Below are 14,293 nucleotides of genomic sequence, written 5' to 3' on the forward strand. Positions count from 1 at the left end.
GTATCCCGAAGTCTGGTCTGCTTGCTATAATTCTAAGAGGAATTAGTAACCTTAAGTGGGCTTAGATGATTTTGTGCTCCCTACAACTAGGAAGGACCATGAAAACCTATAAAAATGTGACTTCAGAATAATAATTTTGAGGACCTTAATTTCGGCATAATTTCTTACATTGTTTTTCACAAGAATACGTGTTGCTGTAACTACTTCAGTATGTTCTCAAGTGTTGGAAATCCTGAAGTGGAATAAAAACTTCTAACTTTGATTCTGTGGAAAGATCTCGTTGAGCAATATGGCCTTAAGGAAGTATGTCTTACGCTGTGAGTCACAAGTTGAAAGGCCACCCTGGTGCCTAGAAGTCTTTCGCCAGTCTAAACTTACATCAGTGTAGTCTGCTCATTCTTGCAGTTTAAGAGGGAGTTGTCTTTATGTTACCACGATGTGAAACTACCTCTAGATGAGCTGGCATGTGTTTGTGTTCTGGGTCTGACAGATAAGGAGGTGACTGCTAAGTACCACGGACAGAGGCTCTTTGAGGCAGCCTGGGATCTGCTCTTATGCATTGGCTAACCTTTGCCAGGAGGTGCTGTTTAGGTACAAGAGCTTCTTATTACGTATGGCTCAGCACAGGAGATACACGTACCAAAGAACCTCTACCTGTTTGCTGTGTGTGAGGTCTCCTCACAGCAGACACAATCAATTTTCTTTTATGCTTTGGTATTGAATTTCCTGGAAATGGAATTGGTTTTGCCTCTTTTATACTTTACTGCTGCCCACAGAACCATCTCCTTCCTAGAACCTCACCACTGCTTTTTGAGAGTCAATTGCATGACAGTAAAGAAACATATTCAAGACTTACTTTTGTGTTTGGTAATTGCATCAGAATTTGTCCTAACTATTTTTGTATAAATCTAAAACCAATTTGTTGGTACTTCATGTGATCAGAAGGGAGCTCTTCAGAAGAGTGCACGTCTGGGATGTTCTTTATTTAAGATTCTGCTGGCTGTTAAATTAGCCAGGAAAGTAAGCAAACTCCACATCTACACAACTCCTCTGCTCATGGGAAATGTTATAGATATGCACTGGTACAAAAGCCTAGATCCAGGTAAATCCCCAAGCAGTTGAATTTCAGTCTGTGTTGATCAATTTACTTGCTGGTTACCTTCCCAAAGCCTCCAGGTGCATCAGGAGAACAAGAGTTCTATACTCTGTCTGACTTCTAACATGTTAGTGGTGGTCAGTTGATCCAGACTATTATGCAGCCATTCCAAAAGCTAGACCATTTTATGATAAAGAAAATCCTTAAGTGAATAACAACACGATTTTATACTGTCTTTGTATTATACTGTGTATTTTTCACTTTTGAATCACAGTTGATGAAAGCTTGAGCAACACTGACTGCACTGGGAAGAAATAGCCAACTCTTAAGTTACTGGGTGGTTACTTGATGTAATGCCATAATGTCAAACATTATGTATCAAATTTTGTGGTTAAATTCAGGAGACGTGGCAGTGTAATGTTTGCTTCGCAAATGCAAGCTAACATCTTAATTGTAGCATCCATGGAAGATGCTGCTTGTCAGTCTGTTATATGGGATTCATGCAGTCAGATGTTTTAAGAAAAACGATTGCTTAAACCTGCATTGGCTGTGATTTTTCAGAATGTATTGTCACACTGGAATTCATGATGTGTCCCCTTTTCTGTCTTTAAAAGGGGTTTTCAGTTATAAGAAGCCTAAGTTAGTTGTATCCACTGCTGAAATATAGAGAATGCATGTAAGGGTATGTGTGATCCAGAGAAACACTTGGTTTAAAACTCTAATGGTGTTTTCGCATGAGGTATAGGCATACTGGGATCCTTTCTGAAATACAGTTTTTGAAAACTATTGGTATTTTCCTCTTCTTTTTGTTTGTTTTGGAAAGTTATCAGAGCTTCTAAGTATCTGTATTTCTTCTTTGCAGGAACGTTGTCGTAACTATTAAAGGGCATAATGCAGAATCCTTTAACTTCTTCTGCAGGTATAGTATATACATCCTCTATTTTTTTGAGAAATTAGATACTTGTGGTTCAAAATGTGAAAGAAATGTCATCATCATTAATAAGTCACTGTATAACTCATGTCTACTATTCTACCCTAATGTGTGTTTTAAAAAAAGACATTATACTGCAGAATTATCACTTTAAATTATTGCAATAGCTATAATTGTTTTCTTCTGTAGGACATTGCTAATTACTCTTAACACCCATAGCTGAAACTTGAAATATATTCATCTGCTTCTTGCTTGATTCAGCAGAATTGAGTGTTCAGGGTTTATTACAGTTTTTTTCATCCTCATATATTTGAAAATCATTGTCATATTTGACCCCCATATAATTTGGGGTCAGATCTATTTGCAAGTTGTGCTACAGGACTAGCACAAACAAGAAAATAAATGTATTCTAAATATAAACTTAGATTTTTAGATTCTAAGTGCCATTTCTCCAGCATTCCTATCCTTAGTAACATTATTTGTGCTTAACTATATTTCTTCTATGTTTTGTCTCTTCAAACATCATCTTCTGGTGATTTATTTTTTCAGTAGGGTTAGTGTCTTGGATTTTCCCCTCTGTTATTAATAAGGATATCTGTGCTGCAACTGTGTATTCCCAAGCCTCTAAATGTGTAGCCATAACTTTAATTTCCATTCCCGTTTGATCTGTGTCACAATGCTAATGTTTAAGTATCATTTTGAACTTGAATGTCATTTTTAATGATACTTCTTAAATGTGAGTGAATGTTTGATGGATATGACACAAGCACTAATGGACCTTTCAGAACCATTGCAGGTTGTCAGTTAAATTTCCATTGTTAGTACTTATATTAATTAAGAAAAGTACTATATATTACTTAACTTGAAGCCTTGAGCTTTTACTGTCATTTAAGTTTATACTTTACCTGTTTTGTGAAGACTGAGTATTTTTATGGTACTGTAATAATTCTAAGGAAGCTATTCCAGAAGGATGTCACGCAAATTGATCTTGGTTGACGAGTTCTGCGTCTAATGGGACTATTCTTTCAAGAGAGACAGTACTTACTGTTGTGTAAAGTTATCTACCCTGCAGTGTGCTCTTCATCCATATACTTATGACTGAAATACTTAATTTTAGTACTTAAAAGCCTTAATTTAATTCTTCCTTTAAATAACAGGAATTTAACCACTGCTGTAGTTGAATGGAATGAGTTATCTTTATGTTGAAGTCATTTCCGAATAACAAGAGAATATAGACTGTGAAGCTGTTTCCAGACTTGAAACTGAAATCATTTGCTTTTGAGATTTTTTTTTTACTTACTTTTTTTTTCCCTAAACAAAAATCCATTCTAGTCAGTATCCTGTTATCATCTTGCCCTCAGAGTGAATTACGGGAGCCATATCGTAAGCTTTGGAAGTAAGGGTTCATGTCAGAAATCATAACCAGATCCTGGCCAGGAGCTGTAGCAGTGTGAAGTCATGATATTCTACAAATAGACTAGTCTCAGTATATATTTTTTTTGGTATTCTTTTACTATCACTCTTATTTGTCCTTCCATCAAGCATCACTTTTGTTTCTTAAACATGATATGGCACTTTGAAAATGTTGAGGCTGTTGGCAATTTATAAAGATTTATGTACAACTATAACATTGGTACATTTCTTACAAGTAAAATATTTGTAAATAAATGGTATTGGAAGTAGACCCTATCCATCAGTTACATTCAGTATACCATTTTTGTCTGTCTTTCTATACTTCAAAAATGCTTGTTATGTTTCAGTTACGTATGGAGATAAAGGTTAGTGCAGGTTCTTTGAGTGACAGCATAAACCCATCACTTCTACTGTTTGTCATGTAATAGTGGGAGTTCTGTAATATCATATGTACTGCTTCAGGGCATCTGTATTTTTCTCAATTTAAAATGTTTTATAAGCAAGGTGATTATAATTTACATAATAAGCAATTGAACAATGTAGCTCCATGTTCAAACAGATGTACTTTACTGAATAATGATAAATATTTAACTTCTAAAATTTTAATTTTTTCCTAGGAATTATGAAATTATAATTGAAGCATTATATCCTGTCATTCACATTCATGTTAATATTTGTTATTGAGCAAGTGCTGGGTTGTTTTTACAGTGCTCCACGATGACGTAAAATATCAGTGTGCCTTAGAGAACTGAAACACCTTTGACATTGCCAGATTTATAAAACGTTTCTGTTAAGTCACTCTTAACACACTTAACACATGCTTGACTACTTATTTTAATTTTTTACAAAATCATGTAGTTTTTAAAAAGTCATTGTATAGTTTAGTACATTTTATATCCATGTTAGTAGGGTCATTTGGTGCTGGGAGATCTCAAACTTCATTAGCCATGTAAATGTGTTTCTTAGCATCAGCTCTCACTTTGCTGGAACCCCTGCTGCCTTTATATCATTAACATAAATGCAGGTGCAAATAGCATTTATGTACTTTGATAGAAAGCAGTTGGAGACATTTCACTGTGGGACACAACACTTTCAGATTGTGTACATCTGTTCAAATAATGTATCCAAGCCAGTGACATGAATGCAAGGATAAAAACATCTGCCCTTGAGACCATTTGCCATACAGCAGATGCTTACATCTTTATTTATGCAGATGGTTTGTGTGATGAGCTGAGCAATGATGAAAGCGAGAAAGTTTGACAAAGATTTCAGGGTATTGCTTGGGATGGGAAAATACGTTGGTAACAGTGCTTCATTTTCAAGATGTCTACCAAAAGAAGAACATCTGTTATAAATACTGATGTTTTTAGTGACAAGATCGTGGGTTTTTTGACATTAGCTAGATTAACACAAAATCTGTGAAGGTTTTTTTTTTTTTTTATTTTTAACTCTCTCGCACAAAAATTGTACTGCAGTTACAGGAGATACTAAATAGTTTAATAGAAGTGATTGCTTTTAACAGGAAGGCTCAACTGCTTCACTTCAACGTGTTCTCAAGTTCTTACAAGACATTGGATTGACTGAAAAGTCGACAAGATTAGAGTATTTTGGAATAATAGCGTAACTTCAAAGGCTGTGTGTGGTGCTGTAGATTCCATGACTTTGGTGATTTTTGAATAGAAGCTGTATTTAGCGTTCCAAAATTATTAGGCAAATAGTTTAGCTTTTCTGTTGTTTGAAAATTACTGAAGGGTAATTGACGTGAGTGGCAGATCTAATCTGAGCTGTCACTTAAGGAACAGAAAGTGCCCTGTGCGGCCTTCCTGGCCGCAGCAAAGCTTGCCTGGCTCCGGCGGTGGCCAGAGGCAGCGGTGACAGCCGCCCGACTCCCCCTGCTGGACTCTGCACCAAGGGGCTCCTTTGTCTGCTAGCACAGCCAGATAGATACACGTGAATTTAATTAGAAGTGTACTGATAGTTCAGCACATGGCAAGTTAAGGATATCATCTTTGGCCTACATTCCTGTTGACTGCATTCCTGTTTTCATTCCCTCACATGCTGGCACCCCTTACAAGTGTTTGCTGATACATTATCACTTAGAAGCAATGTATTCAAACAATTCCTTTACAGCACATCCAGTACCTTCTTTTGAGAACCAGTGCTGCCTTTAAACAAGACAGTGGCTAGTATGGGCGTGCTTAGCAATGCCAATAAGGATTGCAAATAATTGTAATTATGCATAGCAGGTGGAAAAACATTCAGATACTGTAATTTAAATTGTTTTCTGCTACATCCTGCTGCCAGAAAGATCTAGCTATTTTGAGGTGCAGCAGCAGGTAATAGTTTTGTATGTTCTGAAAACTAATGTCTTCCTATCAAGGACCATAGCCTTCCTGGAGATGTTTTAGTTTTCCTATGCTGTACAGAGCTGTGTCTGTCTTTGGAAAAAATACACATATCTAGTTGAAGTACTGAGGAGATCCTCTAATCTTTATTTTTGTTTTAATCCTTAGTGGAATTGATTACAGGTGGCAATGTTGGCATATCTCAGCCAGAACTGTAGAGTCGTTTTCTGAAGAAATTTGGGTCATGAAGAACGAAAAGGGAGGACAGCTAGAGCAAACAAAATGCCCAGATAGAGATTCCCCATTCAGAAGTTAGTTCACTTAGGTCAGTTTTAAAGGAAATGAGCTATTTACAAAATCCCTCAGCAAATACTTTCCAACTGTCATTTAACTTAACAATCTGTTCTGTGTTCTGGCCCTTTCTTTGGGGATTGATAAACCCTGAGTATAGTTCATACTGGAAGACTCAGAATAGGCCAGGCCAAGACTGATAATCTTCTGATCCTCTGTTCATCTTTAATGAGGGAGCGCTTTCTGAGGTTTGTACCACAGAAGTTACCATACAGATGCTTTTAATGCCTTAAATGAGATGTATTTGCTCTACTGAGCCAAAGGGGTGAATTAACTGTTTGCTCTTGCGTACAGGCTCTCTTCTAAAGAAGTGCTCTGATTTTCGCAAAATGTGATACTTCATAAAAGGAATAGTGAGTTTGATCTTCTGTTGTGCTGTGTTTGCACATCAGTATTCGAAAAAGTAATTCTGTAAGAGGCGTAATTCCCTTACTGCAATCAGACGTGAATGTTTTCTGTCCCACAGAGGGAAGGAAGGAGGGTTGAAGTCTGAGTAAGATGAAAATAGATTCTATTCTCAGCTTATTTGAAGGGGGAGCAAGAGTCTGGTCAGAAAATATTTCATGATGTGTTCATAAAATGGTTCTACTTGACCTTTTTGTGCTGCATAGTTTCTGAAGAATTCTTTTTTGTAACAGACTTGGTAATTACTGTTTCCTACACTTAGGAAAAAATAAGTATATTAATTCCCACTTCTATTAGGCATATCACGATTTTGTCCAGGTTGATGTGATCTTGATAGACCTTTTAAAAAGGATTTTACATTGATACTGACTTTTCAGTGAATGAATTACTGTTTAGGTCCATATCTTTCTTGAAGCTCGCCAGACGAAATTTCAACTGGCAGTTCTCCCAGAAAAAAAATTTAAAATTCCAATTGCAACCTTTTCTTTTGAATCTTTTGTTTATCCCCATCTTCTAAAGTACCTAATTTATATTTGTAGTGCCATTGAAGGTTTATGAATTACGAGTTTATGACCTGTGCTTCCATCACCTCCCATCAGCTATTTTCTAAACAATTGGTTCCCCTAAGTGGCTGTGTCACTGAAGCCTCACTTCACAAATCTCCAGGGATGGTACTCTCTATGGAACAGAATGACTGGGCAATACCAACAAAGATAAACCACTGGATTTTCAGTGATACCAGAATAATTTCCATTCTACTCAGTTCTGAGTCCTGTTGTAGCAGCGTGGTTTCTAGATAACGCCTCTATGAAATTTGACATGGTTGATTGCTGAAACTAGTAGAGGCATATAGAAGCTGGAACACAGGCCTTGGTGATGTATCTAACAGTTTCTCTCAGACAGAAGTTCCATGCTTAAACAGGAACCAGTGTTTTCACCTTCAGTAGTGATTTGTGTAGTTGCAGAGTCCAGGCACCATCTTGAGCCCAAAGATTTATCTGCATAAACCTTATGCCTGAGTTCTCTTATTGCCATAGTGAGAAAAATCTTTGTGTGATTTCTTCAACTGTAAAGGTGGGAAAAGTTATAAAAAATTATAGATGCTTTATGTGTAGCTTTCTTTATGTCAGTTTTCATTTCTTGATACGAAAATATTTTGATCTGCTTAAAACCTATTATTTATATTAACCTTAATATAAATGAATAGCTTATAACTTGACAGGGAGTGCCTTCAAAAAATTAAAAGCTTTTAAAGTTCACACAAGCTGCATGAAAATGTTAAGAGAACATGTGGATCTGCTAATAAATGGATTTTAAATTCATTGCAGAAGAGTGTTTAAAAATCTCTTCTGTATATATGTTCTTCTTATCTCTTATATAGATACATGTGCTGACTTTTAGGAAAGACTTCCAAGACTATTCCTTTATACAGTAGCACAAAAATGGCTTTTTTTTATAGGAAGTTGTGTTAAGCCTGGGTTGCACATATTTTACAGAAGATACTGCTTTTGAATATTGATTTACCCACATGTAGCTAATACGTTTAATATAACAACTCGGAAGGGTTACCTCAAAGCTGTTGGTCACTTATTACCTATAGAAACAGGATTTTATACATATTTTAAAAATTACTTGTGTTGGGACAGTACAGAGATATGTGAAATCTAAATCTATGAGAAATCCAAAATGGTGTCTTAGATTATTTTTGTTGTCTAATGCTGATAATAGAGTATCTAAATGCATTGATTTCTTGATTTGTTAACTTTTGATCAGCTTTTGCATAGGTATGTGTTTTATGTTACACTTTTCTCTGAGAACAGAGATACTGGAGCCAAGATGCTGGAGAGATTGTATTGGCAGAAGGAAGCCTTAATTGCAGAAACAAATGTTAATTAGAACCATAGAATGGTTTGTGTTGGAAGGGACCTTCAAAGGTCATCTGATCCAACCCTTCTGCAATGAGCAGGAAGATCTTCAACTAGATCAGATTGCTCAGAACCACTTCCAGCCTGGCCTTGAATGTTTCCAGGGATAGGGCGTCTTCCACCTATCTGGGCAGCCTGTTGCAGTGTTTCACAACCCTCATTGTAAAAAATTTCTTCCTTAAATCTAGTCCAAATCTACTCTCAGTTTAAAACCATTATACCTTGATCTGTTGCTACAGGCCCTGCTAAAAAGTCTGTCCATGTTTTTCTTATAGGCCCCCTTAAGTATTGAAAGGCCCTTAAGTATTGAAAAGATTAGGGTCTCCCTGGAGCTTTCTCTTCAGGCTGAACAAGCCCAACTCACTCAGCTTGTCTTCGTAGGAGAGGTGCTCCAGCCCTCTGGTTATCTTCGTGGCCCTCCTCTGGACTCGCTCCAACAGGTCCATGTCTTTCTTGTACTGAGGACTCCAGAGCTGGGTGCAGTGCTCCAGATGAGGTCTCACCAGAGCAAAGTAGAGGGGCAGAATCACCTCTCTCCCTTCTTTTGATGCAGTCCAGAATACAGTTGGCTCTCTGGACTGTTAGGTGCACACTGCTGGCTCATGTCAAGATTTTCATCCACCAGTACCCCCAAGTCCTTCTCTGCGGGGCTGCTCTCAATCCCTTCAGCCCCCTAGCCTGTTTGATACCAGGGGCTGCCCCAGCCATGTGTAGGACCTTGCACTTGGCCTTGTTGAGGTTCATACAGGCCCACTTCTCAAGCTTGTTCAGGTCTCTCTGGATGGTATCCTGTCCCTCCGGTGTGTCAGCTGCACCACTCAGCTTGGTGTCATCTGCAAATTTGCTAAGAGTACACTCGATCCCACTGTCCGTGTCATTGATAAATCTACTCAACAGTACTGGTACCAGTATGGACCCCTGAGGGACACTACTTTTCATTGACTTCCATCTGGATATTGAGCCATTGACCACTACTCTCTGGATGCAGTAAGTCAGTCAATTCCTTATCCACTGAACAGCCCATCTGTCAAATCTGTATCCAGTTTAGAGAGAAGGATGTTATGCGGGACCATGTCAAAGGCCTTACAGAAGTCCAGATTGATGGCAGCATGATAATGAAGCAGCTCCTATGTATACTTTCAAACAACAGAGGAAAGCAATTCTGAAAATTGAGGAAGTGGAATTACTTAACAGTACAGATTGTTTGGGTTTTTATCTTTTTTTTTTTTTTTTTTTTCTGTAAGTTATGTTAGGTACTAATTTTCTGAAAACTAAGTTTAGATCTCTCTAAACTTTGGCATATGTCAGTGTATAGTTCATAGTGCAATAAAGATGTTTCGGGGGAGAAAAAAAGACTGAATTAGACCGGAAACTCAAGAACTTCCCTAAATACAAACTGTGTGCCCATGATCTTGGATTACTGTATGAGTTACTTCTCCAAAATGACTGTTTATACCAAAAATAGTTTTAGCGTATTCCCACACTGAAAAATGTTGCCAGAAATTTGAAGTTTGAACATCTGCTTTAATGGAGTCCAGTTAATATAAAACCCCACCATTTTAATTGTATAACTTTGTTGTTTTAATGCTCTCTTCTGCTAAGAAAAGTCTTTTGGAGAATATTCAAGGAATTCAGGAAGCCTCCCACTGCTCACAGAATTTCTTGAAATGCACTATAATCTTAATCACATAAAATAAGCTTGCGTGGACTTCAAAGCAAAGAAGACTTTCTAAATGATAAAATGCTTATTGCACACCTAGCAAATCACATTGCTCAAATCAGAACTAATTATATTTAGCTTTAAAGAAGTTTAATATTCCCTTTTACAATTTTAATTAACTATTTTGATCTCGTCCTCCTGTGGTATACCAGAACGTATTTTCAAAGTGTATTTGTACACTGTGTTTGTGTGAATGATGTGCTATGATTTTCCAGTCTTGCATTAGAATACTTATATTGTTTATTTTTCTAATCTATTTTAAATTACACGAAAAGACTCATGCAAACGTAATTATATTACTCTTCAAAAACAAGTATTAAAAAGTAAGAAATGCAAGATACAAGGTTATGCATGTAGGTTAGATGATATTTCTTCTTTTACATGTAATAATAATATTTGTTACCCATCTTAAATCTATGTTTAATTCCCTGACTGTGTGGCCTAAACTAACTCATTTCTAGTTCCCTTGTCCTTTCCTGTTTGTCCTGTATATATCGTAATTTCTCTTCCACACTGTTAGCCTAGCAGTTAGGATAGGCCATTTCATTGTTCCAATGTGGGTGTTTGAACCTAAAGCAGTAGTCCAGCCTGAAGCAGGAGCACATTCAATAGAATGCAAGCATTGGAAGAATTAGCTGCTTAAAGTATCTATTGAACACATGCCAAGAGCTTACAACTTTGCTAAATTTGGGCAGCTTTTCACAGACAAAAGAGTCATTGCTGTGTCAAATATCAAGGTCTTTGTCTAAGGCACACATACTAGATTCTTTTTTTTATTTTTTTGAATGCAGACATCCCTGGGGATGGCTGGCATTTTCTGTTGAAATCGATTTTAGAAAATTATCTGGGGCAAATACACAGAGCAGAACATTCCACCCAAATAGTTATTATTAGGCACAAATAGAAACATCTGGAAATTGTCGTAATGTGTAGAGTTGGGCACTCCTGATTTGTAGGCTTTACTACCAACCTTACTTTGCATAGGTATGTGGCAAACCTAGTTTTGAGCAGAGGAGGAAGATACTCTATTGTCTAGAATATCTGTAGTTCCAGTGATTTATGTGGGATTACAAGAAGTGTAAAATAGTATATAATTTAGCCCCCGGTTAAAAACCTCACTAAAGCTACTGAATCTTCATTTTTCTGAGCTTTTTATTTTGGTGCTGTTGACTGTCTTCCATGACACTGAAGCTAAAGCATCCCATCTGTTTACCACATTAACCAGCTTTACTCAATTATTAAGCTATCACCTTGCATTTGTCACGTAATAGGTTAGATTTTAGAACATTTTTTGAGGCAAGAAAAATGGTAAAGAGCAAGTAGCAGTAGCTTTCTTAATGCATTAACTGCAAGTTAATGTTTTATGTTGTCATTTTATATTGTCTTTTTCTGTTTTTCATTGGGTTTGGGGGTGGTTTGGGTTTTTGTTTTTTTTTTTTTTGTCCTGGGATCTATTTATAACTGACTGAAGCACTTTTGCAGGTGGTGTTTTTTTGCATGGTAATCTTGCAGTGAAACATAGTGTCCAGCAAAGTGTGCTGGGTCAGCAAAAACAAGAAACTTGTGGTGGAAAGACAGTATCCACAGGTATTTAGTGTGTATGGAGATTTGGCAAAACGAGTGATTAACTAGCATTGATAGAAATAAATCTAATAGAAAGTTCTTTCCCATAGAATAGATATTCTTTCTTTCAAATTCAGCAAAAGACAACATAAACATGCATTTAATAAAATACTTCATTATTCTTTTTCATGTGTTCTGCATTTCCCTTCAAAACAAGATAATCCTTTTGTGTGTGTGTGTTATTTTCTGTAACTTGTCCAGTCATAACAAGTTAAATACCTATGCAAGGGAAGTGGTCCTAAAAGGATTATTAAAAAAATTAACACTATTACACAGTAGTTTCTGGTATATTGTGGTTTATTTTAATGTTCAAAATAGACCAGATTAGTGGGGAAAATTAAATTTCTTCTCAAGTTTTCTACAGTGTCTGAGTTCAGCAATGTTACGTGCTTTACATAGAGAACAAACTGAAGGAGGTACAAAGAGAAGGCAGAAGAGGTTGGAGTAGACCAGACTTGAATGACTTAGGAAGGAAGGGAAACCATGAATGAAGAGGAGCCCTGTGGAAGACTTTCTTTCCTCCAGAGGACTCTTTGCAGCATGGCTATATCAAAGACTTTGATGCATTGTTGTTGGCTTGTTTTGTTTTTTATTTGTGTATCACTCTTCAGTCCTATACAATTTTAAGGTTACTTAGAAGGGGTGAGGTGACATCCTGCAAGTTTCTCAGAGATTTGGTATTGCAAGTGCTAGCATGGTAACCATCAGTCTTTTAACAGAGACTTTTAAAGTATATGAATTGAATTGCATTTCATTTAACATTGTGCTTAATTATTTTAAAGTGTTACCTGTTGCCCCAATTCTATGCCTATTTGAAAGACTGAGAGAACACGGAAGTTAAAAATGGGTTTCATGTAATTTAGATATTACATCTAAGGTTTTGTTAATTTCCTTTATTCTTAATGAAAATTTTTGAGAAATTATAAAAGTTTTTGCCTTCCAGTGAAGGACCTGTAGACTGATATGTAGAAAGAATGTTGTCTAAAACCAAAGGCCATCCTCAAAAATGCCATTGCAGAACCGCCCTTAACTGAAAAGTCCCTTTCTTAGATGCCAGACTACATGGGTTTGCATAGGCATTGAAGGCTTTTCCTCAGGTCATAACTGACAAGTCCAAGTGAGTCCTTTGAATCAGAGACAGAAATAATTTGGCAGGGAGTGTGGAATAGAAGTGGAATGTCCCTGAAAGTGCATGTTAAGTTTCCAAGTGGCCTTCTGGTAGCCAGAAAGCCAAAGCATAGTCAAGTCATTCCATGCCAGGGTGGTGAAGACAGGAATTACTGTAGCGATCTCTGTGTGCAAAGGAAATTGTTGGAACTTCTTGCCAAGTATAAATGGAAAAAATGGTTTGGGTTACTGATGATACTTGCACGTTCTGGATGGGGTCAGCAGGACCTCCAATCTGTGAACTGACTGGCTGCTTTTTCCTCATCCAAGATGCTAAATAGTCGTCCACCAGTTCTTCCAATTAGCGTTCCCAATCCATAAGCAAATTTTTAACTGAGTGTGGAGGATCATCAGACAGCTAGTCTGCATCTGGCCTGTCTCTATATTTAGACACTGGCTAAGCTGCTGAACTACAGCAGCTGCGTTGGATGAGAGGGAAGTAGAGTTGCGTATCCGATGCTTACCAGAGGCACTGCAATGAATATTTCTGCACTAAACTCTAATATAAAGTTGGGGTGGGGAAAGAAAAAAAAAGCTGTACTGAAGCCTGATTCCAAGCATAGCTTGCCTGGAAGATGTATTTATGGTAAAATTATGCTTGTTGGAAAAAGAGTGCTTGTGTAAAAATCCTTTCTCAAACAGTTATATCAATACTTAGTATTGTGTTAAGTGCATAACAAGAATATTGGTCTAAATGGACCTTGTTTCAAAGAGCATTTTGTGGTTGATATTTATGAGGGTCTTGGCTTCTAGAATGGTACTTTGTTGTGGAATGCTGAGAAAATATGTGGAGATTCTTTCTTTAAAGAACAGTGATTTTACTGCCTGATTTTGCATTAGGCAAGTCAGCGTATTTGAAAAGCATATGCTTACTTTTAAAGGTAGTGTCAAGTGTAATTTCTACAAATATTTCCTTCTAACCTCAAATTAACCTTTCTTTTGTGATGCTTTAGCTGTCATTTCTGCACTTTTGTAGAGATGGCATGTCCACAGCAAAACTTCCATCTTTTCCTGAACTCAAATCATTTGCTGCCGTTAGTGGAGAGCAGGCGCCTTATAACTTGGAGTGTAAAGTAGCACAGTCTGCTGAAGGTAGCACTGTGCTGAAGTGCTGGTTTTCCTAAAAAGTTTATGCAAATCAAAAGCAGCAGCAAGAGGATACCCTACAGGAAACAAAAAATAATCTGAGCATTACTAGCAATTTTAGTTGTTGAAAACATACAGGTTTCTATGTATTTGGTGGTTGTAGATTGTCAAAAATTAAGTTCTTAGTGAGAAATAGTACATGCTCCTAGCTTTTGGAGAATAAAGAGGGCT

General features: G+C 37.0%; 1 protein-coding gene across 1 annotated transcript in view; it reads left to right on the top strand.

The window, feature by feature from the left end:
• Positions 1-1,987: 1,987 nt before the first annotated feature.
• The window catches only part of ZNF438 (zinc finger protein 438), an 18,342-nt gene continuing 6,036 nt past the window's right edge, over positions 1,988-14,293 (top strand). The window contains exons 1-2 of the mRNA XM_010021360.1: positions 1,988-2,015; positions 11,669-11,773. Of these exons, the coding sequence (XP_010019662.1) occupies positions 1,988-2,015; positions 11,669-11,773 (133 nt within the window). The remainder of the gene's footprint in view (positions 2,016-11,668; positions 11,774-14,293) is intronic.

The sequence above is a fragment of the Nestor notabilis genome, unplaced genomic scaffold, assembly GCF_000696875.1.
Source record: "Nestor notabilis isolate BGI_N333 unplaced genomic scaffold, ASM69687v1 scaffold9969, whole genome shotgun sequence".
Taxonomy (NCBI): domain Eukaryota; kingdom Metazoa; phylum Chordata; class Aves; order Psittaciformes; family Psittacidae; genus Nestor; species Nestor notabilis.